General features: G+C 41.4%; 1 protein-coding gene across 7 annotated transcripts in view; it reads left to right on the plus strand.

Annotated features, from left to right (window-relative positions):
- Positions 1-27,909, plus strand: part of marchf8 (membrane-associated ring finger (C3HC4) 8) — a 93,522-nt gene that overhangs the window by 62,082 nt on the left and 3,531 nt on the right. For all 7 annotated transcript variants that reach the window (XM_080869400.1, XM_080869404.1, XM_080869401.1 and 4 more), the window contains 4 exons: positions 6,830-6,880; positions 16,614-16,693; positions 24,389-24,569; positions 26,590-26,725. In XM_080869400.1, the coding sequence (XP_080725526.1) occupies positions 6,830-6,880; positions 16,614-16,693; positions 24,389-24,569; positions 26,590-26,725 (448 nt within the window). The remainder of the gene's footprint in view (positions 1-6,829; positions 6,881-16,613; positions 16,694-24,388; positions 24,570-26,589; positions 26,726-27,909) is intronic.

The raw sequence follows: 27,909 nt of genomic DNA on the forward strand, positions 1-27,909 counted from the left end.
TACAAATCATTTTGAACAAAGAGGGTTTTTTTGACTGGGCCCATTTCTCAAGGTGACTATTAAAATGCCCCACATCCATTTTTACTCTTCCCAATTATCCTTCAACTGACACCCTAATGAAGGTGTTTATTCCCCCCTCCCTGAAAACCCCCCATTGTGATTCTGTTGTTGAACCTGATCATTTGTCATTATAGTCGTCTTTGTTGTTCTGTTTTTGTCTCTAAGGAAGTTGAAAGCGTTGAAAGCTGGAAATGATTAAACTATTCCAGGCAGGAGATGTTGCTGGTAATGATGATGAACGGTTTATTTTGCTCTGATAATAGAAGTTGAATGACTTACTGTGAGTAAGCAACACCAGTGTTTCCTTTTTCTGAAGAAAGACGTAAAATAAATTCTAGTGCCTTTGCCAAACGTGAGCCGTCATTACTATCGTGCTTTCCATGGATCAGAGATGCAGCATGTCCAGGCATGTCCTCTGTGAACCGTTGAAAGAATCTTAAGTGGGTGAAGTCAAACGTTTGAGAGGGCAACAACAAATAATACACACAGACTGAGAAGAGTGAATTGTACTTTCACATTGATTTGCAGTGAAAAAGTGTTAAAAATCATCCTAAATAAAAGAAGCAGCATTTTTTCAGCACTTAAAAAAGTACCTTCTTTTATTTATTTATTTTCGAAGTATTTTAAAATGTGCAAAAGTGTGGGATGGCAAACTTGACAAGCAGCTCTCACTGGTGACCTCGTGTGTTAAACCCTGCTTCATGTCGATACTGAGACTGATGCAGCTGCTGGTTCAGGCAAAGAGCAGATGGTGCTTTAAACAGTCCTGCTGACTGTAAGTCTCAGGTTAGTATTCTGAGAAGCTGTTGACCTCAAACACAAGACCTATCTTTATTCTGGTGCGACAATGGCGAGAAATGATGCGGAAAGCGGACGGAAGCAGCTGTTAGCAAGATTAACTTCTCTAAAACAGCATTTCAGTAGAAAATCAGACATTTACTGGAGGGCTGTTTGGACAGTTTTGCTCTTACCACTATCCGTCCTCCAACAGCACATGATTCAAAGCTTTTTACATTTATTCCATCCACATTTAATTACTCTCTGGTTGTGCATCAGTAATGAAAGTTTGGGTTAAACAAGACATTAAAAGGCATCATCTTGAATTTGGAAAAACTGGGATAGATGCTTGAAAATGAGTTAGCTGCAGGCTCTCAAAAACTGACTTTTGTAAAAACTGGCTGCAAGTTGTTGCTGATGGTTCTAATCGACAATTTGGTTCATTTCTACGTTTTAAGTATAGATCGCAATTTCAGTTTCAAAACCTGTAATGTGATTAACGAGGCTAAATGTTTCATATTACGTTTGTTTGCCCTACTAAAAAATAGAGGTATATAATGATGATCTAAACAAATTGTTGATGAGTGATTTTTTTTTTTTTTTTTTTTTTTTTATTGGTGGAAAACTGAACAAAGAAACAATCTTTGACAAGTTCAAATGGCTTCTGGTGATGAAAGGAACTTGGAGAGAGTCTGGGTTAAATTCACAAGTCTTATCATCTTGAGATTCTTCCATAAAAGTGAGCTGAGCCCTTCTCTCTGTGGGCTAAGAACAGACCCTTGAAAAACACAGTGATCCCCCCGAATATGACCTCTCCTCCTCTGTACTCTCTTAAGCTTCTTCTATTACAAGCCAGAGTCTTCAGAGTCCAGTATGAAAGTTGTGTTATCAAAGACTGGAGCTGCTAACAGACCCACAGAGGAGGTGGAGAAGGACAGGCACAGTGGACTGTGAAACCTGAGCTCTCCTTTATCAGAATTATGCATGAGCTTAGAGAAGCAGACCCTTTATAGTCTACAGACGTGGCAGTGAAGGTGACTCGCAGACCTTGTACTGTAGGAAAGACAGTTAGGCAGTGCGGGGTTTTAACTGTAACCTGTGCTTAAACGAGACGACAAATGAAGATGTATTTCCCGTCTCTTCTTTTGTCATCTGTATTCAGCTTGTCTGCTCTAATCACTGCTGTCTATAAAAGCCATGAGTCCATTTGTGGCCTTGTTATTTCCAGAACCCCTCAATCTGGGGATGTGCTCTTGTTATCGCTTTCTCCTGCTTTTTTTTAACCAAGAAGGAAGGATTAAGGGCAAGGATCATCAATTTGTTCTTTTAGTCTGCTGTTCCCTTTATCTCTCGCTGTCATCTCCTGGAAGGAAAAAATGAATTTTTATGCTCCTCGACTATTTGACAATTGATTTGCTGAACAAATTGCGCCCATTGAGAGCTGTATTTGCCATTTTGTGCCATTGTGTTGAATGCACTGAAGAAGTAATGACATGGAAATGGGGAGGAACTGCTTCACCTTAATCCACTAGCACAGCAAGAGACCATCTTGGTTCTTCATGCATTTAGATCTGCAAAAGTACATTTTTGTAATTAGATGTTTTTTCATTTTTCACCATGTTTTCATGTAATAGCTGCACTTTTTGTTGTGTGTCAAGTGCTTCAAGTTATGTGGCAATATAAAACAGGAAGTGCATCATACTGGAGGAGTTCCCATTTAAACTTGAGATAAAAGCATTTTGAGATTGGAGATAATCACCGCAACTTTGACGCTTGAGTCAACAAACAATGACACGAGATGTCAACGCTGCCTCCTCTTCAGTTGCGTTCACTGCTGCTGCAGCACTTTGCTCCACAAAAGACCACAAGACAGTAGGACAATACTTTAAAGGTCAGGAATTTTTACACCTGCATATGAGTGCATTGTCCAAACTCTACTAGTTAAGAGATTTTAATCACATAGTTTTAGCTAAGAAACGATATCCAAGTTGCCACATAAACATGGAAAATACGGGAGAAGGAAAGGAAGGTCTGCGTTAGGTGGTGGGTGTGTTGCAAGTATCCTTCGTGTTTTATCTTATGTTTACATGAACGGAAATATAAGGAGGCGGGGAGATGCAGCAAGTGATTGAGACTCGGGACATACAACGGTCCTCAGTCACTATGGCAACTAGTCACAGCTAGGACACGTCAAGCACTTAAGTAATTAGAAACTGTAACATATTGTAGAGTCTGTTAGTGGTGCGGTGTGGGTGTAGGCTTGTTTTGGCAAAAAATGGTGGCGATAACACTTCGGCTGCTGATACTTATTAGCAAAATAAAAGTTCCCAGTGTTTATATCTCCAAAAACAAATACTGCTTTTCTGTGTGTAGGAAAATGGGAAGGCACTCCCAAAAGGCCCTGGGGCCTAAATATACTCAAAAATACACCATGTTCTTTAACCTCCTAAGACCCGAACTCTTCCACAGCATGCATTTTTAATTTCTCTTTGATATTTGGGCTGATTGGGGCCCGATGAATGTAAAAACAAATAATTTTTTACCTTATTTTTGTTTTTAAGAAAAATGAGAGCTACATATGAAGACATTCGTTTAAAATGTTGATAGAACAGTAGCAGTATAATGTCCTCGTAAGTGGATATCAGGCCCATGTAGAGCAAAATTGAGTATTTTAGTCTAAATAACCCAAAATGTGATGTCCACATATGTGGACGCCAGGTCCTATGAGGTTAAATTAGTGGGAGAAAAATCCACCAAATGAATAGTAAAAATTAAATTTTAGGTGTAGCGCTTTTCTCTTGTCACTCTAATTTTAAGGGTCCCCTGACTGATGCTACCTTGCTGTTTAATGCCTTAAACAGCAAGAAAGTGGTTGTTGTAAATTATTTGATGTGATTACTTTCTGGCTTTTTTTTTCTTTGGATCTCCCTCTCTCTCAAAGAAAATCCTCCAAATTTAACTTTTGTTCTTAAAACAAACTCTTAAAGAATTGAACAAGAGTGCTACTGAGAAGAAAATCGACTTGAAACAAGTAGAAATTTTTTCACTTAAGCAAACATAAGCACAAAACATACTTGGTAAGAAGGTGAATAAAGCAGTATTAAATGTCAGGGATGATTGGTACTCACAGGAGAGTGAGTGGATTGTCAGCTAACCGCAGATATGGTGGTTTGATTCATGTTGTCTCCACATGCCGAAGTGTCTTTGAGCGAATCCGAATCCTATAAATAGATTAATGAGAAAAGCTCTCTGAAGTCATCTGTAAAGCAACACATTTTAAAATGTGTTCTATAAGTGCAGGAGAGTTAAGAGTTAACAGTTTATCTAATTAACTCATTGACACATTACATTTTGGTCACGTTGCACTAATCACCACTGGGGATCGGCTTGTTTAAGGGTCTCTGAGCGCACAAATCAAATCAAATCAAATCACTTTTTATTGTCACATCACATGTGCAGGCACACTGGCACAGCACATGCGAGTGAAATTCTTGTGTGCGAGCCCCACAAGCAACAGAGATGTGCAAACACAACAACACAAACGAGCAAAATACAAGAATGGCCAACCTGAAACTAATAAATATATGTACAATATACAATAGTGTATGCATTTCTGGATGTGTATACTAAATATTTTCCTACGTGTGTGTGTGTGTGTGTGTGTGTGTGTGTGTGTGTGTGTGTGTGTATACACATTTTTACAAATTAAATAGTAAAAAAATAAAATAATAATAATAATAAAATATATAAAATATACAGAGTTGAATATGTGCAAAACAAGTGGCATTTATATACAGTGTGGAGTGCATAATGTTGAAGTTCCAGTAGTGAAGCTGAGGTGTCTATGACGTGTTCAGCAGTCTGATGGCCTGATGGAAAAAGCTGTCTCTCAGTCTGCTGGTACGGGACCGGATGCTGCAGAACCTCCTTCCTGATGGAAGCAGTCTGAACAGTTTATGGCTGGGGTGACTGGAGTCCTTGATGATCCTCCCCGCTTTCCTCAGGCACCGCTTCCTGTAGATGTCTTGGAGGGAGGGAAGCTCACCTCCAATGTGTGGTCTACAGCGTGCAGGAAGAGGAGGCAGAATTCAGCGGGGGCTAATATAGCCAATTTTTACGCCTCAACAGTTTAATCGGGCCGTACTTTCATGTCTTCATAAATTTGAAAAACTCTCCCCACAGAGCTGGTTTCTCTTTGCAAAGATTTGTTTGTGTCCAACTCATACACAGCCCTGTCAGACCTGGTGTGAACTTGGATGTTATGTAACTATGATTGATTACTCATTAAGGAACCATGCCCAGCCTTAATAACAGCACTGAATGCAGCACAGCGCCCCAGCGGCTGTTTGTCTCGGTCTCTGATGCAAGCCGAGAACACTTAGTGCGACTCGAGGATCATTATAAAACTTGACTATGCTGAACGCTGGAAATATTTGCCTGTTTTTGCTCGCTGGGTAATGATACAAATATTGTGACTGAATTTGATTTGGAGTTTGGATGGGTGCGTTATACAATCGGCTTGTCCTCCTTTTGTCTTGTGCCAGAGAAACTAGATTTACCAACTTAAAATGCCAAACAGCACATGCTTGCAGGCCCTTGAGATACTAAGAAATGTAGTGCATTACACTGAGAAGGACCAAGAATCGGGCCTATTTGAGCCTTCCGTATTTGAGTTTTTTCATTTATTTTATCATACATTTGGGGGGGTTTATTTTCAAGACGCCCTAGCAGCAGCATGCCTGTAGAAACGGTAGTGTTGTTCTGTTGGTCTGCTGCGTTCACCCAGATTGAACAACAGTCATGTTACAGAGCTTTTTGAAAATTTTCTTTATGTAGTCATCTGAAAAAACAAGTACACCCCATGATTCAGTGGCCTGTGCAACCACCTTTACCAATAATAATAATAACAATAATCTTCTGGCTTCTGGCTCACTGTTCTGTTCCATGTTGGTTCAGCTCCTTAAGATTTGCAGGTACAGCTCTCTCTCTTTAGAGCTCTCTTAAGGTCCCACCACAATATTTTAATGAGGTTGAGATCTGGACTTACTGGATCTGTGCAGCACTGCTTCTTTTATTTTTCAGTCGTGCTGTAGTAGATTTGCTGCTGCTTTCCTGTTTGACCCAAGTTTAGCTGCCGGACAGATGGCCTCACATTTGACTCTAGAATAGTTTGGTTTATAGAGAAGTTCATGGTGACCTGGGGGCCTTCCAGTCCCCAGGTCACATTCAACATGTTGCTATGATGTCTTTGGTCATGGTGCTGTGCATTACGCCTAAATATTTCTACTTTGGTTTTGGTTTTTGTCCAAAGGACATTGTTCCAGAAATCTTGTGGTTTGTTCAGGTGCAGTTTTGCAAACCTACACCATGCTGCTATGTTCTTTTTAGAGAGAAGAGGCTTTAAACATGCAAAACCTTCCAAACAAGTTATACTTTGATTTTTTTTCTTATTGTACTGTCATGAACATAACATTTAACATTTTGCTCTTTGGGATTTTTGCGATTTCTCTTAATGCTGTGTAGTCTGACAATTGGGAGAATTTGCTGGAATGTTCACTAGGAAACTTCTGAACTTCTGCACTTTTGGAGGAATTCAGAACTGATTATCACATGCAGTTAGTTAGCAGCACCTAGCTGCTACATACCCTCTTAATTCCTATGGAAGCAGTAATGATGGACTTAGCATTTCAGCCCTATGTATCCTTTGAAAACTTTTTAGTTAACAATATTCGGATACCTTCAGGTTTTATGCTGAACGACGTGCTTAGTACAAATTGTCAAAGGTTAGCATACTAAGCTAACCCAGTGAGCAGTGTAAATATTGCTAATGCTAACATTACCATGATAATGCTATCATTTCACATATTTCTGTCAGGCAGCTTTTCACTTTGTTGTCTGATTTTAGTATGCAGAGTGCATGCATGGACTGGATGGCATTTTTGTGTTTCTGAATGTTTTTCACTTACTGGAGCTGTCGTTCTATCTTTTACAGAATGAAAAGCCTCTGGGTCCTTCAGCAAGCCGGTCCAGCAATATATCAAAGGTGAGCAAAGCACATACAAATGAGAAAAATTTGAATAGAAGATGTACAGCCTGGGTCCATCACAGAGAAAAGGGAGCACACTTGTAGACAAGAAGATGACAGTGAGGTGAGCTGTATTTGAAGGTGGAGATTGACAGAGTAGGTAGACATGCACAGGAGTGTAAGCAGCTGATAGATGACCTGCCTCGTTCTCATCACATCGCCATAATCAGAGCCACCTTTCTGATCAACCTCTGAGACTTCTGTCTTTCTACGTTTTCTCTCTTTCCTTTTATGCTTCATGGCTCCCATAGGTAAAGCTACAGCCTGCATTGAAAATGTCTTTTTGTCCCCTCATGAGCCTCTTAGAGGATAAAACCTTTACTTGTGCTAATAGATGTCTGGGTCATTCTGTCACCATGGGAAGGCTCCAGCAATAACATTTGATCCATGAGCTGCTCGCTCTTTAAACATGAGCAAGATGAGAGGTATTGCACCCGAGAGACAAATGCACTGATCGTTTGCAGGATAACGATTATAGTAACAAAAATACAGTTTTTCTAAGGCAGTGTGCCACTCCATGTCTGCAGGGGAACAACTGGCTGACATTTACAAAAATATGCCCATTTGATGGCAAATAAATCTGTTATATGTGCCATACCTTGTAGACATTCAACATATCATGTGTAACTTGATATAAAATATATATTAATGCCACGTTTTTTAGCAGTACAACAGACCATTGATAATCCGTGTAAAGGGAAATGTATTTTTACACCAAGAAGCCAATTTGCACCCTAGCCTTAGTTACAATGACTTCTTGCTCTCTAGTTAAATCCGGGAGGTCCAGACTTTATAGCGCGCTACAGTTGATTGTTATATCAGTGCAGCGGCAGTGAGTACAAAGTCTGTGAACGTTGTACCTAGAGTACGTGCAAACAAAACTTTTTGCAATCCTCAAAGCAAAAACTATAAAGTTATATAATCATATAATGATTTTGATCTGGGTGTTTTCATGTGTGATAAGTTTTTAATCTTCCCATGACTTTTCATAGCTTCTAAGTTACGATACTAAGACTGGCACCACTTTGCCTAGAAACAAGCAGTAAATGGGAAATGCACTTAATTACTCTAGGAGGACAGGGTTACACCACTCTCCTGTCTGCTCTTTAAATATGTCGCTCCAGCCAGCTGTTAGGAAACAACCTGAGTGGTGTTCATCTCATCTTACACTTGAGAAACAGGTTATTTCTTCAATGGAGTGTAATTATTTTATTCAGTGTCTGTGGAGAGAGATAAGAGATAAGATAAGATAAGATAGAACTTTATTAATCCCTCGGGTGGGTTCCTCTGGGAAATTCGACTTCCAAAAAGCACAGCAACGACCGAAGTTACAGTTACAGAATTGTTATATATATATATATATATATACACACACACACACACACACACACACACACACACACACACACACACACACACACACACACACACACACACACACACACACATATAAATACAGAGACAAATATAAATAAAATATACAAAGGGGATAAATAGAATAAATAGGAATAAAAAATAAAAATACAAGTGAATTGCACATTTCAAGTATTGAGTCTATTGCACCGTTGACTATTTACAAAAAGTATTGCACAAGGTATTGTACAGTGAGGTGAAGAGGCACTACAGCTTAGTTGTTCCCCCCTCCTTTGTCCTCCTGTTTCCCCTCCCTCTCCCCTCCAGAGAGGAGTTAAACAGTTTGATGGCGTGTGGGACAAAGGAGTTTTTAAGTCTGTTAGTTCTTGTCTTTGGGAGAAGCAACCTGTCACTGAACAGACTCTTCTGATTGTTTATGGCCGTGTGCAGAGGATGCCCAGCATTGTTCATAATGTCCATCAGTTTCTTTAATGTCCTTTTCTCTGCCACTGTCACCAGAGTGTCCAGCTTCATGCCGACCACAGAGCTAGCCCTCCTGATCAGTTTCTCCAGCCTGGATGAGTCCTTCTTTGCTGTGCTGCTCCCCCAGCACACCACAGCATAGAAAAGTACTCCAGCAACCACCGACTGGTAAAACATCCTCAGGAGCTTCCTGCAGATGTTAAAAGACCTCAGCCTCCTGAGGAAGTACAGTCGGCTTTGGGCTTTTTTATACAGGTGCTCTGTGTTGCATGACCAGTCCAGTTTATTGTCCACCCACAGCCCGAGGTACTTGTACTTGTTGACCACCTCCACCTCCTCCCCCTCTATCTGAACCGGCAGTGGACCTTCTCTGGACCTCCCGAAGTCCACAACCAGTTCCTTAGTCTTTGAGGTGTTGAGTTGCAGGTGGTTTGTGTGACTCCATGCGACAAAGTTCCTCACCAGACTTCTGTACTCCTCTTCCTGATCATCCCAGATACACCCCATGATGGCCGTGTCATCTGCAAACTTCTGAATATGGCATAATTCAGAGTTGTAGCAGAAGTCAGAGGTGTACAGGGTGAAGAGAGAGCAGTGTCACTCACGTTCTACACAAATCTCATTCATAAATGGAGGGGTGGATTTCATCAGGTTGCAGACGCAGTCCATTGTCATTGAATGTCCTATATAGATCCCCATTCCTCTGACAAATGTGTTTGTAATGAAATGATAGACATAAAGTCTGAATAAAGCTCTTAACTTTGACAGATTTAATTAATAATCACCGGTCTGTCTGGCAGCTGGTGTTTCCTACTCGCTCCTAAAGGGAAATGCATTTGACTGGCAGGTATTAAGTTGGTATAAATTGTTCTCTGGATGGAAAAGCCTGCTGGGAGTCTTCAGAGTTGGAGAGCGAGTCAGATTATGACTGTAAAGGTTGCCCGGTTGAGTCGGTGGACCGTTTTGAGAATCGCAGACAAAGAAATGGTGCAATAATCTTTTGACAGAGACTCCAAGTGAGAAGATTTAGCAGTGGATTATTGTAGGTGGGTAATGTGTTTTCACTAAGACGGCATCTCCCTGAGACCACTTTCCCTAGAAGCTGCTTGAAGACGATGATTTTATGCATATATGCAGTGTATTTACAAGTTTCCACGCTTTGCAGTTATGACAGCATGAGATGAAAGATGTTCATATTTGCAGCAGTGACTCGAATGTTCCTCTTTGCAGAAAAAATATCAAATGTAGGTCAAGTTAATTTATGTTTGTAAAGCTGAATCTTGGTGAAATGTACATCTGATAAGAGTCACCTTATTTACTGCTGAAGGGGTCTTTGTTTTGGGGTTTTTTTGGGGGGGTCTTCACTGACACTTGATTGTTTTCATTCATTTGCACATGAGCTCCGGCCACATTCAGAATAAGGACGCCAAAACAAATGTTGAACGGCTTCGCGTGGCATGGATTCAAGCCGAATCGCATCAGCTCCAGTCAGACCAAATCAAAAATGAATGCGCTCGTATTCGATTGTTGACCTACTTAAAAGATTTCTCTCTGTATAAATAACCGCAGCATCGGCCTGAGAGGAATATTTCATAACATCCCCAGCTCGACACAGTCATACCTGTCACAAGGAATACACACACCGGGAGAGAGAGATTTATACGATGACAGGAAAACAAGCAGCCAAATATGGCCGGGGGCTCATTTGTTTCATAAAGGTGATATTGCCTCCATCAGTGAACTTGTCATTGAGGGGCGCTGAGCTGTGTGGTCGTGGATATGAAGGTATACGCGTATCCACGACCATAAACTCATCATCTCACTTGTCCCCGGTGCTTGTTTGTTCATTGAGTCCTTTCTTCCATCAAGCCGAGCCTGAGAATCGTGAAAGAAAGGCAGTGTTGAGGGGAGATAATCAACATTTCTTTGTTAAATTTAACCATTATCGGTGATAAACTTGTCTGAAAAAACACGGGCTTTTCTGATGTAGGCTGAGGATTGCCTCCTGATTTGGCGTGAGTTGATTTTTCCACTCAGTGAGGTCAGGAGGCTTAGCTGTAGCCCTTTCTCTCTTTAGCACAGTGCCAGGGTGCTGTGTGATGCCTCCTACACTGTTTGGGAAGGAATTATAGTATTACAGTCCTCATAAAGACACAAAGCAGCGACTCACAGCTCAGTGGGCTGCCGCTTATAGTCGGCCAAACATCTGGTGGTGCTCTAGAATTCAAGCTGCTGCAGTTTTTGAGTTTTAGGCTCTGCAGCTGCAACATCCAACCTGAATCTGCACCTCTGATCACTAGAAGAGCCTCTCTGTTGGTCTGTTCAGCTTGGCAGACCACAAAGTCAAAACAAGGCACTGAGCCAAGCTACTATTTTGATAAAAATGAGCACATAGTTTTTGTGTTCAATCTGGCACATTACTTATTTCTGAGCGTTTCTGCTGAAGCAGGGCCTGGTCCCTGAAAAATGACTGAATGCTGTAAAATGACACCTGTGGAGGGTGGGCACAAATAATATAAACAGCAATGGAAATGAACTTTATCTGAGAGGCTGTCACAGAAGTGGCTCATGTTGTCTGCTGTTTAGATCTCCTGCTATCATAATTTCTATGATGGTTTAGTCTTCAGCTTTTTTTCTTTCTAGTTAACTGAATCTTGCTTGTTTTTGGTTTGGGTGTTTTTGGCCTGAAAAATAAATATAAATTAATGCAAAGACTGTTTGATGATGATAATTTATATCTGTTAGCTCTCAGGCTACGTACAGAGAAGGATTATAGGAACTCAACCAAAACAGAAGCTATGGAAATGCACTTGCATACAGTCCAAAAAACCAACAGCATGTCGAACGGCAGTGATGGAGGCATGCGTAGGTCGAATGCTCAAAGAGAATTTATCAGCGAGATGGGATATGCTTAAAAAAACATCCATCAAGATTTAAAAAAAAAAACGCACAGATGAGAAGGAAAAAAACAACAGAAGTTTTCGTCTGACAGAAAGCCGATGCACAAACATGAAGCTGCATTACTAGTTGATCTACATATTTCCACACACTGTGTAGATGTCACGTTACATGTGCTTCACTGCCACAAACCACGTCAGGAAGCTTTAGTCTGCATGGAAAACCCGGCGCTCTTAGAGTTCCTTGTGCTTCAGAAGCTGGAACAAAAAAATGTTGAGCAGTTTTGTTTAAAAAACATGTTTACGTTGTCATCTAGACATGGCACTGTTGTGAAAACGTTTTGGCAGGTACTTTCACACAGCCACACTAAAGAAGTACACACTAAGGAGCCCAAAGTGCAGGTTTATTAGTCAAAAACATTATTTAGGGAAAATTGGTCTCAAAAGTCATTAGACAGCTGCGTTAGCAGAATTTATCAGTATTAGTTAGCATAATTATTTTGACATTTAGGTCACAATTATGGCTTGAAACAGAAGTATTTGACTTCTTAGTGTCATAAATTAAACTAGCATCGATGTGAGGTCTGCCTGATGGTCTAACGTGGAAACAAGAGTGCGACTGGTTGAGGTTCTTGGTTCAAGCTGTGTATGATGTCCTAGTCAGTCCAGCAAACCTCCATGTCTGCAGCAGGAGTGAGACACCTTCCAGTCCCCTTTGCTTTGGAAAGAACTCCTTCCTGGACACCTTGCCTTTGGAGATGGACACTATTGTTCATCATGACCACTAATAGTGTACCCATAGCCCTCATGGGCCACCATTAGCCAAAGACCAAAGGGCTGGAGAGAAACCTTATCTACAGTTTGAAGTTTTATTTGGCCTCTTCAGCACTGCCAGTGACTGGCATGTGGTATTGAGCAGGCTGGAACTGGCAGAGAGGCCGTGTGCCGAGTACCAGAAGTGAGCCATCCTAAAGGCAAAGCTGCTGAAGGAGGTAGGATTTGCTCTGCAAAGCTTTTGCATTGCTGAGCATCGTCGGACAGGATTAGAGGAAGTCAATTAGATGAGCTACTGAAGCCTCAGAGAAAGAAACAAGGTGGCTTTGGATTAAGAAGGCAGATCCCTGGATAATTGCTACTGGGGTCTGATCAACCGGGACTGGGTTGCCGGGGAGATGGTGTCTGATGTTGACAGTAAACGCCTCATCATCCCAGGTTAGATCACTGAGGATGCTTCTGTTGCTCACTGCAGTAAATCTACTTTCAACTGGTACAGCATTAATACGGCACGAGATGATAACTGTGGTGTGAGTGAGTGGGTAGTTTCTCCTTCATCACAAGTCATTTATAGTAAACAAAGGCAGGGATGGTGATATTCAATTTAAAACGGAGTGTATTCTCTCGTTTTCAGAGCTTGGTGCTGCCACTTTGAAGCCATTTTTTTGCAAGCTCACATGAGGGCCCATTGAAACAGATGGATAGGCAAGATTTAAGATAGTCTCGAGTGCCAGAAAAATGATTGGCCAATCAAGTCCATCAGCTTTCCTGCTGCCTCCTGCATAACCTGCTGCTACCAAATCACCCTTATTAAAGCTCTAATGAGTTTGTAGCTTCTCAAAAAAATAAAAATAACACCAAATCTGACAGCATTAGATTTTAGGGAGGATTGCTTTGGCGTCATACTTTGGTGATTATTTAGTATGCGTGTGTATGATTAATGTAACTAGGCTACTCATCTCGTGTTTGAGGTTTCTTATATCTGATGGTGGTGGTTGGATACGCAAGCATATGCGGCACAGCACAAACCCATCAGCGTATTCAGCTTTGTGGGTATCAGCGCACTGCATGTAATGACACATAAGTGTATTGTATATTGCTGGGATATAAATTGCACAGCTGGAGGCCCCACTTTATATTAGCAGCATGACCTTGCAACAGCCACGAAGAAGCGAGTGAGTGAGCCAGAGAAAACTATAGAAGTATAAACTGTGGTCGTTGTAGATGGATTAAAGAAGCTCTTGATTAAAAATGGATTTTATCAAATGTTTGCGCAGGGCTGCATGAGAATGTATCTCAGCTGTAATATTCATCAGTTTTATGATTAACCTCCACGAAGGTTATAAACAAAAGCCGAGGCCGAGTTAATCACCTGCTGGCTGCAGCTTCACGTATAACGCGCAGACCTTTTATAATTGTATCGATCTTCTCATCTGAACCACGGGCAAAAAAGATAATAAACTTATTTTCCAAAATGTCAAACACTTTCGGTAAAGTTCATTTTTGTCCTGGGAAATCAAAGTTTGACAAAACATTTCAAGTTTAACTGGTCTGAACTGCATATTGTGCGTCACAATAAAAAAAACCTCACTCATGATCAAATTGATATGTTAATAATTGTTAAGCTTCAGATTAGACTACCCGTATTTTTTTGGTTACAAACTTTGACACCTCGGGTTAGGTTTGTACAGTTTTAAAGGTCAACAGTGAACTTTTGATTCTTGCCAGCTTCGTTAGGAGTTTCTCAATGGGAGCCAGTGATTCATTGCTCCTGTTAGATTTTAAAGGTTCTACTTAAAAAGGCCCCAATGGCTACGTCTGTGCAGGTTAAGGCTATCGAAGAAGGAAGGAGGCAGAGGTAATGACATGCGAGTAATAAGGTGTTTCAGGGATAAGAGAGAGTGCAACAAATACAAAAGTGAATAATTTATGCGTGGCGTGAGAGTGCGTGGAGGGCGGTGGTGCTTGAGGAGAGAGGTTAAATTAGTGGTTATTATAATAATATGAGTTTTTTTCAGCACTCACAATAAAATAAACAGGTGTTCATTAGGGTGAATGTGAAGTGAGGCTGGATTATATCTAATTAGCACATCAGAGTCAGAGAACCATAACTGAATGGATACGTTTAAGCGCGAATCTGCTTCCTTTCACAGTTTAGAGGTTTCAAAGTGCGACAACTGTCGGTGGTGCCAAAAACCAGTTTTCAGCAGTTATTGAAGTATCATTGCCTCCAGCGTTTTTTGTTATATGTTAAACGGAGGCAGTTATTTACTCATCAAAGCAGGTCCTCACAAGAGAGAGCTGTTAAGAAAGAGCAGCTGTTTAATAGGACTATGGAGTCATGCAGGGTTTTAACGGGAAGTTAATCATTATTACCTCAACTACGTTATTGTCTGAACGCTCAAAGACGCAGTGAGTTATCTATTTGCCGAGTTGCACAGAACGTAACTAATAAAGATCCCTATCTGCTTCATTGGTCAGCCCATATTCGTATTTCCCACGATGCTTCAGGTAAACTCGGCGTTTCTTGAGTTTCATTTGAGTAGCTTTCGGTTTTTGTAGTTTATTGTGGTACTGTCTGCTAAATAATAACGCTTTAATTGTTGTCTCTCATCCACTTCTGTCTTTTCATTTTACATTTATTGGCCAGACTGCTGCCAGAGCACCAAACGGTGACCTTGAACATGAGCTGTTTAAAATAAGAGTCAAATTAAACAAGAAACAGAGGAAATAAAAGATTTAAGTAAATTACATCCCTGAGTAAGCAGTGGAAGAACAGTGACGTGAAACAGGAGGACAGCGTGTTTAAGTGCTTTTGTGTGCAAGTGGGGAAAAAGAAGCGGTGCTGCTCATGCACAGACAGATAAACAGGATGAAAGGGCATGGCTGGAAATTGAATTTTCTATTGATTGGTGTCCGGCCGTGAGCTATAAACTTTCCTTTAGTTAGAAATTAAATCAATAGGTAATTAGTTTCTTGCTGAAATTACCAGGCCCTCCCCCCCATGTCTTTATGTTAGCAACCCAAACACTGTCTGATCTCATTTGTTATGTATCCGGTCTGAACCTGTCAATATGGGAGACTTTAGGGAATATTATCTGTATTTGAGGGAATATACTCAATCCTGTTCTGGTTGAAAGTGGGATGAAAAGATCACATTTATGTTGAATGTGAAGCTTAAAAACAACAGAGGTGAAAAAGAGGGTTTCAAAGGCTTCAGTGTGGTCTGATACAACGAAATGATTGAGAGCAGTTCTACTTATTTAAAAGGAGCCACACAGTTTGTGTCTCGTCTCACAGATGAACTCATCTAAGTGAACGTTTTTGGAACACCCAAGTGACGCTACATAATAATAAAATATGATGTAGTAAATAATTTGTGATTCTAAATTGACCCTGGGTGTGAATTATGAATGATTTGTGAATTAGCCAAGCCGGCGACCTGTCCTTGGTGTCCCCCTATGACTCCTGGGAAAGGCTTCAACTCGTCTCATACACCTGAATTGGTTAAGTGCACTAAAATAGTTGAATGATCTACCAGGATGATCATCTGATCAATTAGATTTATTATCCTGTGAGACATAAGAGAATATTTTGCAAGTAAAACCCAAGTTGTCATAAAAAAAAATCTGAGGAAAAAGTAATCTTCATATGTTTGTAAAATAAATATTGGTGAAAGCCTTGATGATGCTGAAGGTGTTTTCATTCTAACAGCCTTGCACCTGCAGTGCACGTGTTTAAAAATTATTCTCTGTAGAAGCTGAGCATTAATCTGCAGCCTCACGTCCCCCAGCCGTGCCTCGCTCGCCGCCTCGTTCTTCTTAACTCTCGATCGGTCTCATCAGCACTTCTCTCTTCGCAGCCGCCTGTTGATATTATTTTTCTTTTTTTGCAGATTTCACCTTAAACTAGACAGATTAACTGGCAGCATTGTTTTTCCCCTCTCTATCATCTTGTGCATCAGTACACAACATGCTTTCTCTCTTTGTGTAAAGATCACACAAATGTGCTGATGGGCGCTGGCGCTGATAATTCCTCACCACGCGGAGCCACGGCCGCCACCACGGAAAATACAATCGCCTGTTGATTGATGCAGTATTTATTTAACTGTAGGGTTTCATGTTCACGTGCCTGTACTCTCTGTCCTAAACTGCCTTTTGTTCTGCGTGTGCTTTGTTTCTCAGGCTGGAAGCCCGACTTCAGTCAACGCTCCGTGCAGTTTCTCGAGGACGTCAGTTTCCCCGTCTAGCCAGGACATCTGCAGGTACCTTTCAGTCTGAATTCATGCCAAGAAATTATATTTGTCCAGGTTGATATGAACACCTGCGTGCAGTAAATGAACTTTATTTATCAGTCTATCAGTGATGAAGTTGCTTATCAGTGAGTGATGTTGGCTTAACTTTTACCCCTGAGTGGCACAATGTCACTGCTGGGAGCAGCCTTAGTTGCAAGCTGCTGCTAAATGGAGTTAACGGTAACATTAATCATCTGGTGTTTATACATCCTATTTTTCAAACTCCTTTATTTTTAAATGCATGATGTCTCTTCCATTTCTCTTTTTTGTCTTTCCCCCTACCTTTTCCTGTTGTCCTCTACCGCTGTTGTCTGTTGCATGCTCCGTTTTCACACACAAACACGCACAATCACATCATCAGTCAGGATCAGGACACTCAGAAGCAGACAGCAGTGGTTCTTTTGAGTTCTAAGGGTAAAACTTGTCAGGGTTCAGGAGATGTTTCAGTGACCACCCTCTGCACAGACGTCCTACCTGCTTCCAAACACGCCAAACAGCGAGACTGGCTCTCTCTGCTGCGTCCGTCCTCCGTCAGCATCCGTTCCAACAACTCGCTCAGGTTTTCGGTGTCTCTGAATGACGTCGGCCAGCGTGTGGACAGTCTTTGCCGAGGTCTGCAGTTTATAGATCGCACGTGCTCTGAGGGAGAGTTGGAGCTGAAGCTCGAGCCCGCTCAGCCTCCTGACTTGGATCGAAGGGCTCACAAACTCAACTGCAAGCTGGCTGCAACGCCCACACAACAGATCCCAAATCCTGGCTTCTCAACGCGCGCCCAGCCCCACCTCGTTCCCTCCTTCACCAACAACTACAAGTACATGTTGGGCATAGCGCCCGCCAGTTGTCTCCCAACTGATCACGGTGTCCTCACCGCTCCTCATTCCAACACCCACCACCACCCCCATAACTCCCCAAGCTCCAATTTTCTTCGTCTCCTCCTTCCCTTCTCTCGATCCTCTACATCAGCCAGCCTGCAATGCTCAGACCTGGGCAGCTACGCCTCCCACCTCCACATCAAGTCCTCCAGTGCCCTGCTGGAAGGTAGCGAGTCAGGCTTGCCCTCTGAGGATTTAGTGGGAGATGACGATGTGTTTGAGGAAGACCAGCCCAGTCCTACTTCAAAAGAAACGGGTCAACCAGCATCTCCAAAATTGGTGAGAGTGGCTGCGTCAGTTGGACTTCTAGCTCCAGTGTGCTATATGGAAGGAGACAGCGATCTGGACTGCTGTCCATCCCCTTTGTCAGAGAAAACGGGGCCACTGTCACCTTATTCTCTATCCGGGGACTGCTGCAGGTGGGTGACTGTCTGGACGGCGTAATCCACACCCACCCTTCCTGTAACGTAAAGCCCAGACCACCCCTGTACCGTGACGTGGCAGTGAATCCCAGAGCCCTGTGGAGTAGTGGAGAGCTTCTCATCCCATAGCCTGTATACCCAGAAAATATCTCGTTGTGGTATTTGTAGTCTAAATCCCTGCTCAGAGTCGAGCAGTTACTCAGAAGAACCTGACACGTAGATGCTTTAATTTCCACACACCACAACACTGTCCACCTCCTCCTCAGCTGTTCCAATTCAACCCTTTTGTGTGTGACACAAATGTGCCGTAAAGTAATTTCATACCATCTAATTTCACTTCACTGTTATCTCAATGTTCTGCTGTGTTTTTCATTGTGCTGCCAAGCTGTGTTTTTAAAATATTTTTTCATTTGTTAGATCGATGAGGCAGTAAAGTGTCGTATATAGGCTGCAAAAAAAAAAAAAATCTGATTGATTTTGGCTCATAAGCCTGAGGCTTTGCAGTAGGAATAGAGGGCAATAGGACTATTATGGAATTGATAGAAGGGCAGAGGTTAGCATAGAAAATTTAATAGCACAGAGGAACAGAGTATATGTCTGAGAACTAGTGGAACAGAGAACAATAAATAGCCCGTGTCTGGGTCCACCATCAGTCTTTGTCACATGACCAATTGGATGCTGTCTTACTGCCAGAGCCAGTTCTTATTATAAAGACACATTGTGAGTAACTTTCTTACAGACCAGGTCATGGCTGCGAGGTCTCTGCAGATGAGTAGATCTTGCTGGTTGCCAAGAACGGGAATTTTGAGCCTTAACTCCTGCTGTCGATACGAAGCGTGGCAGCACTTCACTGGATTAATGAGATCTAAAGGATTTTGAATTATATATGACTCTGTTTGTTGTCACTTTGGCTCTGGTGTGTGCATCTACTGCTTTCCAGATTTACATGTCAGCTGTGGGCCGATGGAGAAACACCAGCTTAGAAGTGGCAAAGTGAAGGCCAGAGATCAAAAGGCAGATTATTGGCTTCAAATAGCCTGGATAGTCTGACTGCACACACACACACGCACACATGCGCACACACAAACACGTTATTCCAGTTCTCTGTCAGGTGGCTTAAAACGTGAGCGCAGCTCTAATGCTGACCTCACCTATGAAAAGTATGTGTGGGAGGTTGTTTGTTTCACAGGTGACTAGTTGGTTAATTATTATCAAACTCCTTTATTGTCAGCAGTTCAGAGAGTAGTGGCTGAAAGTCAGCTGTGTGAAGGGAGTTGCTTCACTTCCTCATTAGAAATGTCACCAAGCAGATAAGTGTTTCTCATCTAGACGCATTACAAAATGGCCGGATTTGCTTTGTCATAAAAAGCTTATTCCTTCAAAGAATTCAAACATTCCTATTGATTGCATTTGTATGTTTGCTGGCTCAGGGAACCAAGCTTGACAAGGAAGCATTTGACTTGAAAATTCACCTTTCTCACTTGAAAACTATTTTTATTCCAGATATAAATAAATAAATAAATAAATAAATAAATACATCTTGTGGTCTGGAGCCTGTCCTGTAGGGCAAGAGTTGGATGGACAGGTTGCATCTGTCTCAGCGCTAGTACAAGAGAAAGACATATCTATGGGCAATTTAGAATTACACTTTAACCAGGTAAGCACGTGTCTTTGGACTGTGGGAGGAAGTCGGAAGTTCCCAGAGAAAATCCACACAGACACGCGGACAACACGCAAACTCCACTTCGAAAGGTTCTGGCCAGATGTTGTCACATGTGTTCACAAAATTCTAATCAAAGAAAGATGTGTGGTTTTTCAAATTAATAATAACTTGCTTAAGCATGCAAGCACAACAGGAGGCTATCCTGTATAGTCGTAACCGCATGGTTCATCTTTACAGGTACACAAATTCATAAAAGCATTAACAAACTACTTTGAACCACATTGTGAACCCGTGTGCAATCATATGCATATTTTTTTCATTTGAATTTGTTTATTTGAAAGGGGCCGTGCATATTAATGAGCATATCAGTGTAAATATGCCAGATTTATCCAAAAGGCTGCTTTTCATCTGTAGTCGCTGGCAGGTCAGACAAAAAACAGTAAACAAGGAATTAAGCAGACCGTCAGACAATGTCAAACAATGTAGTCCAGACAACAAATACATCAAATTACAGCATAACATCTCATAGCAAAAAAACAGAACAAGTAAATATAAAAACTTACAACATTAAAGATGATTGATGTTATTTGTAAAATTAACGATCACTAATCTGATCCCCTTTTAGCCATCGTTTGAGATGAGTTTTAAATGTATTGCAGGTAAAGAGGTCATACATGTAGTAACTAGTTATCCGTCCCTTATTTAATCCAAACTTTTTTCCAGTATACTCACACTCTGCACCATAAATAAGCTTCATGTGTTGTTATTTTCTATGCTATGTTGTTTTCAGTGTTGTCTGTTGTTGCGTGCACTGAGAGCAAAGAAACAGCTGGAGCCCAATTCCTTGTATGTGTACGAGTACTTGGTCAATAAATCTGATTCTCATTCAGATACAGAAGTGCAAAAATATCTGTTTTTGGTAGCATAGTTTACAAAATAAGAGACCTAAAGACACACACATCAGAACAGTAGGGAGTCACAGAGTGTGAGCACAAAATCTTGTCAACACATTTCTGTTTGTGTGCAGTTTTTGATCAGGCTTTAAATGAGGGGTGTGTACTCCAAATTCAGTCCTTCTCGGTCGCTGCGGCGTTTGCTGCAGGTGCACTAAGCTCCCAGTGCTTGGTTGTTACTGCGATATCTGTGATGTGGGTGTACAACCTTTTCATTACCAAATTGTAGGATTTAATTTCACTTACAGCTTTGAAAGTGTGTCGGCAGAATTCAGCCGAGGGAGCACAGTGACCTTTTCAGATGGGCCTGAACCCCCCCCCCCCCCCCTTTTTTTTTTCCTTAACCATGAACAACCTCCTAACTAAATCACAGCAATTGTACTCAAGTTTATATTTTCTCCAGTTTTTGTTTCTTTACTTTGATACATATGCATTACTGAATGCATATTTGTGGATTAGGCAAGAACATGCAATGATTTTCAAATAGTTGGCATCGATTTAAAAAAAAAATTATCAAAAGTTTTAGTTATTCCATAATCAACTAAATGTAGGATTTAATGACTCAGTTTTTAATTTGCAGGAAATTCAAATAACATTGAGCCGCAGTGGCTCTAATGTTCAAAAAAACAGCATTACAGGGTAGCTTTTAAGCTTTTAAATCTGACAGCATAAAACAGCTAGGGTCTGTGTAATTCCTTAACCTTCCTCCAACAGTTAAATGTCTCCTCAGCAAATTTAATATTCTCTTTGAAGGCAAGCGTGCTCATGCAAAGACAAACGAGTACCCGCTTAAATGATCAGAGACAAGAAAGGAGAAAGAAAAATAAAAGGAGACAGAGAGAGATTGCTTAGCTACTAAAGCCACTGAATTGATCAGCATGTCTCTGGCAGCGCTTAAACTGCGCAGACTGAAAAGAGTCTGAGAGGCAAATACTTCAGATGCCGCACATATCTTCCACAGGAAAATCTATTCAGCAGAAAAGCAAGAGAAGACAGATTAGTGGTGTCTTCTCATACACATACTTTTTTGGATGAGGGCAGAATGAGGAATAAATGGAGGGAGGGCAGTGCTTAAGCAACACATCGAGGGAGTGTGGAGTGCAAAAGACTGGCTTCATGCCACCAGAGAAAATTATAAGGAAGCAAAAAAAAAAAAGAGGAACAGGAAGAAAGCGAACGCTTCGGCAGGCATTTGAGCTTGTTTCCTTCTCAGCTTCTGGGGCTTGTGATTTCCTGACTCTGTTTGCTTCTCACATTTTAATGTTGTCATACTCGTACGGCGCCTCTGCCATCTTAAAACTACCGTCAAACAGGGTGTGTTGTGGACGCAAGTGATGCAAATTTAATTTTAACGTCCTAAGAGTGCACGGAATGTGCCGCTGCTGACAAAAAGTTAATTTACCTGTGAATTTCCACGCCTGGGTTATTATGTTAATCTGTTGGAATATATGGATGCGCCTCGTGTTAAATGACGAAGGTGAATGTTGCGTGCTTTATTTGTGAGATTTCTTGCGTCCCGCCGAGGCGGTTCAGCCTGTTGTGGAATCAGGTGAAAGTTCCCTGAATGTCTCAGTGAAAGATTCCTCCGCCCTCATCCGCTCGTGTTGTTTACCGATCGCTGCATTTCCACCGCAACTCCATGCGGAGGTGTTGGGATTTTTCTGTGGTTATCTCCTCCCACATAAGAAGAATAATTTGTCAGATCTGTTTATTTCAGCAGGCAGAAATCGTTGATATAAGCACCAAATGATCTACTTCCTCTGGCTTTTCTTTTTTTAAATTGAAATAGAAATACAGTATGTGTGGGATGAGAATCTGCAGTTCATCATCTCGTTATGCATGCAAATGAACACAAACAAAGCAGTCTATCCATAATCAAAAACAACAACAACAAAAAACTTATTCTAGTGATGTCGATTGTGTCTCGCCTTTCCTTTAATCCCCCAGGCCTTATTCCACTTCTTCCACCTCCTCTGCTTAAGAACCTTTGGATATGACCTATTTTTATCCACCTTTGTTCACTTTGTCTTTTAATCTTGTAACACTGGCCAGTTCAGCAAAGTCTTGAAATAGACGTCATCTCGTGTGCTCCCTTTTCTAACATGTGTGAACGCATACGTGGGCGTGCATGTGTTCCTTCATGTTGTTATCCTTCCATGAACCAGGATAAAGACAATCCCATCTGAACACCCGGCTCTCTCCGCCTCCTCCTCCTCCACCTCGTCTTCGCCACGCTTTGCTTGCTTGCATCTTCCAGCCCATAAAGACATGCCATTGCTCCTCGCTACCCACTCAGGAGAAGAAAGCATCACAGAAGACGTTCCTGGATTATTGATCTTACTGCCTGTGAAATCTGTAGGGAACAAAATGTATTTGAAAAATAGATTAATAGAACATGTGCCCTGCTTTGTGTATTCTGTACCCATTTAAGGTATTATTTGCTTTTTAAGCTACAACACCTTTAACCCCTTTATCAGGCACCCTGGTAGTCTAGAGAAAGACATCAGTCCGGCTTTTAATCAATGTCATGTTGTGGTCTAACAAGCAGCCTGATTTTGGTGCTTATTGGTTATTCACTGAGGACTGTAATCTGAAAAACCACAACAAAGTCGATGTCCTGACATTGAAGTCTAAGATCATAATAATTTTCTACTTTCTCAAGTAAGGCATGGCGTGTGATGTAACCTCCTCTCACCACTAAAACTGACAGATCCTGACTATCGTGCAGGTGAAAGTGTCCACATAGTCTGGATTTGCTCAGACTGCCCATCAATCTGCCTTTCACTGAGTGGAAAGATTCGGACAAACATACTCCTCCATACATCCTCCATCCTATCAGACAGCATCTGATGTGTGTGATGTTGGAGTGGTGGACTCCTTCAAGTCAGTCTATTGGAAAAGTGATTGGTTCCTCTCACTGACAACAGACTGTCCAGCAGTCATTAGAGGCAACAGACGCCTAATCGAATGTTCCAGCTGTCGGTGTCTGTACTCGAGGCTTTCCAGGCATCTACGGGGACTGGACACAGCATCACAAACACCTGTTAAAGAGAATATAGCTGCTTCCTGTAGTATTTTTAACGAATATCGTGTTCATGTGGTTATTTTTTGGCCAACATTTGTTAGGTGTTAAAAGTGCAACAACTCCAAGGCACGTCAGCCTTCATCAGCGTTCGTAGCAGTGCATTGCAGCATTGCAGCGATACACAAACAGACGTATTTGTCATGGACTGTATTACAGTAATTAAAAAACTCACATATTTATAACATTTATTACCTCTTGTCTGACAATGAAACTCAGTGCTGTACAGCTACAGAGCGAAATGACATTAAAAGTGTTCAGTTTTGCACGGAAACACAAAAAACGCAGGAGATGAGTTTCTCAAAATGTTGTTTGGACTTGCAAATGAATCTATTTAGTTTGTCTTTACTGGGTTTACTCATGTGGGACATGAATTCTCTGCTGTGACAAGGGTGTTAATTTTGTTTTCTCTGTTTGTGAAATCATATTCTCACCTGTTTACCTAAAGCTGTTGTAGGTGTGGAAAAATCAGTTGCATATTGTGCTCTTGGCGATGCTACTCCAGCTTTGCTGACGTGCAGTCTTATATTACACAACTCCCAAGTTTTCTCAGTGTGTCGCCTTCGCCTGCCAACTTTTCCCGTTTTGATCTTTCCCCTCTCTCCCATCTTGCTCCTGTTACTAGCTGTCTAGCCTGTAGCTTAGTGTTGACTGTATTCTCTGCCTCCCGCAGGATTTGTCACTGCGAAGGGGATGACGAGAGCCCTCTGATCACACCATGCCACTGCACAGGGAGCTTGCGCTTTGTCCACCAGTCCTGTCTACAGCAGTGGATCAAGAGCTCTGACACTCGTTGCTGTGAGCTGTGTAAATACGAGTTCATCATGGAGACTAAACTCAAACCACTGCGCAAGGTAAGCTGGTTAGGTGTGTGCATATTTGGCTGTTAAGCAGTTCAGCCTCAGTTATTAAAGTCACAGTCTTGTCTCTGCGTCCTAACTTAGCTCACATCACTCCTTTGTTGTGAAGCGAAAAATACCAAAAAACTATCTCCAGTCTTGTCGTGCAGACACAAGAGCACAATAAGCCATTTTCATAAGCAAACCACTTGTCCGGGTGGTTGTGATCCCTTTCAGTGGTTTAGAGGCAGTCCACGTTCCTGAAAGGCTCTTATCAATCACTGTGGCCTGAAGATAGCAGGACACTCTAATTAAAATTCCTCCACCCTTCATTAGCTGCACAAAAGGCCTTAAACAAATGCTCTGCTGTTAATAGCTTCCGAATCCCATGGGTGAATATTGAAGTTGTTCATGTGTGAGTGCACAAGGAAATTTGAGATGAGAGGCGGCTGTTGTTGTCAGTATGAAAGTTTTTATTAAAGAGTGCTTGATGTCATGTTGTTCGGCAACACCCGCGTCTTATTAAAGTGACCCTGCAATTATTCATCACTGAATTCATTATTATGGATTTGGATGTTTGGGAAAGCTACACAAAGCTATCTGACAGTACAGATATCATGTGATTTCTTTTTAGTGCTGGGCAGATTTCTGGCATTTATTTTAGTGCAGCCAATGATTGACCAGGTGCTCCACAGTTATCTGAGCTTCCTGGCAGGTAGCAGGGTATATCACCTGGATGCTGCATGCCATGCTCTTCTCTATCTCATTAACCCTGCCAGGAAGCATTGTGTAACACTGGATTTTGCTGACAGGAGCTGAATAAAAAAGGCCTTTATGGTACTTTCACATCTGGGAAAAACAGTAGGTGAAGACTGCAGCACAACCAAAATTTATTGTGATTGTGTGCAATGAACTTGCAATCTTGTGGCTGTCGAAATGGCTGCTCTGAAGACGGGGACCAGGTCGGCAACCAGTTGCAATCAGTTGCCATCTTCGAAGTGATAAAACTCCAATAAGCATGGGATCAAGCTGCCTATTGCATGCAATCTATATGTATTAATACGGCAATTAACCAAATCTGCTGCTGTCTACATACACAGAAATTCAAACACGAAATTGCTTAGATCTGAAACAGAAATTCCTCCACAAACAGCGTCTCGATGTTATACAGGAGTATAGCCAGAATGCAACCAGTCGAGTCCGCTGCTAAGTGATCAGATTCAGGCGAGTTGCGCTCATCCATGCAGACCGACTCAGATTATAAATAATACAGCAGTGATTTGCAAACCTTCACCAGCCTGTGATTGCAGTCAGCCTGAGTCAGATCGTGATTGTTGGGAGACGAGTTGCCTTGTCAACAGTTCTTCGCCCAGAAGTTAAAGGTGTTACTTGATAAACCTCTGGGCAACCACTTGTTTCTAACCACAAGGAGGCTACCACCCTGATTTTAGTGTTTCAAACAAAAACTGTATATAAAAGATGGATGATGCCACCTTCACCTCCCTTAACTTTGCCATCAAGGCTGCCGTCCTGTTTTTTGTGGTTGTTTATTTGTTTTGTTTTGTTTTGAATGGCCTTGCATAAGTAGCCATATTTAGATCAAAGGGTAGAGTGCTGTCATCTTATGCTAGCAAGCCTTTTTAGCAGGCTGCATTCATCAGTTGTGGAGGTGCAATACAGAGACGTATATATCTGCTAATTGGTGCTAACTAACAGACTAATCAAAGGAAATAGAATTTCACTAACCAAAGCTGGAACATGAACATTTCAGACAGACTGTCTGTAGAGATGAAAACAGTTTTTGTAGCAGAATGGAAACATGTTTTTATGACTGAAAATTGGCATTTCAGTGTAGGAGTTTTAGGGGATTGGCTCACTTTGGAGCCAGTTTCGACTGGCCATTAGAGGAATTTGATCTTTGGCTTTAGTTTTCAGCCATAGAGGCTCTGCTTAGTTTGAAAGCATGTTTCTTTTTTTATTTTTATTTTTTTTTAAATGTGTGTGAATATGCTCAAAAGTCTTCCATCTTTGGCAGTGGGAGAAACTACAGATGACGGCGAGCGAGAGAAGAAAGATCATGTGTTCAGTCACCTTCCACATCATCGCCATCACCTGTGTGGTGTGGTCCCTCTACGTTCTCATCGACAGAACAGCAGAGGAAATCAAATCAGGTCAGCACTGACTCTCACGCACACAAACAAACACTAAAACATTAATACAACATCGTCTGTGGTACATGTTTGTTTTGGATGTTATCTATTCATCCACAATTGTCTCCAAGTTGTGACTAGCACTCAAAAATATTCATCTCATTCTTTGACACTTTTAGAGATTGTTTTAGTTTAAGTGAGGCAATTTTTTTTTAAGTGATGCTGTTTTTGTGTGTCGAAGGTTAGTTTGTGGTTAATCTGACTGTAAAAGAAAAACTGTACTCAGCAAAATAACCAGACAGGAATAGTGTGCAAAGTCTGGAATTTTTTTAGCATATATGTGTGATGTGAGTGGTATGACAGCTGTGTGACAGCAGCAGCTAGTATGAGTTTGGCACATGCGTGTTTGTGGCAAAAAATTGGATGCAACAGCTGACTACACATCACACGCAATGCTTTACGTCACTGAAGTGACAAGGATATGGAAATGATTTACCGTAGGGTGATTTTTCTTATGAACTTCTTTTTGCAAGCACAGGAGTCGACCACTGTCGGCCACTAGAAAGACGGTACTTGTGCGTTGCCCTTATTTTTCATAGCTCATACAAATTTTTCTTTAAATACTAGTATAGACCCACGCTACACTATTGTTTGGCCTGTCCATATTGTTGTTGGTAAAATTAGAATAACGTGACACTTTAAATGGCTGATTTTATCCCATTGGTGGGTGGTTGCTTGGCAACATGATGACGTTGTAATTTGCCATATATAAGTCGACTTTTAGGAGTATAATTTTTCAATTGATGTAAAATGAAAACGACAAGATATTTTCTTGAGGTGTCATAGGTACATAAACAAGTGACTTTAGCCTGTTGCTAGGAGGTGCCTGACAACATGATGACATCATAATATTTGAAATAGATAAAAACCTTTAGGCTGTGTGTAGGAGGATTTGGAGGCCTGCTTATTTATCATTATGAAGCACATCTGTCTGTCTATATTTGCTGAATTCAGTCTTTATTGCAGGTTATTTACATATTCAAAGGGCTTCCGCTTCAGACCTGGTAGCTACAGCCTTCTTTTATATACAGTCTATGGACTTAGATAACTTATTATTCTGATATTTTAGACTGGAAACGGCTAGCACAGCTATATCCAAATGTAAACAAAATGTTCCTGGTTTTTACTCTTGTGTTTGACGAGCA

The sequence above is a fragment of the Rhamphochromis sp. 'chilingali' genome (genome assembly GCF_963969265.1).
Source record: "Rhamphochromis sp. 'chilingali' genome assembly, chromosome: 20".
In the NCBI taxonomy this organism is placed as follows: domain Eukaryota; kingdom Metazoa; phylum Chordata; class Actinopteri; order Cichliformes; family Cichlidae; genus Rhamphochromis; species Rhamphochromis sp. 'chilingali'.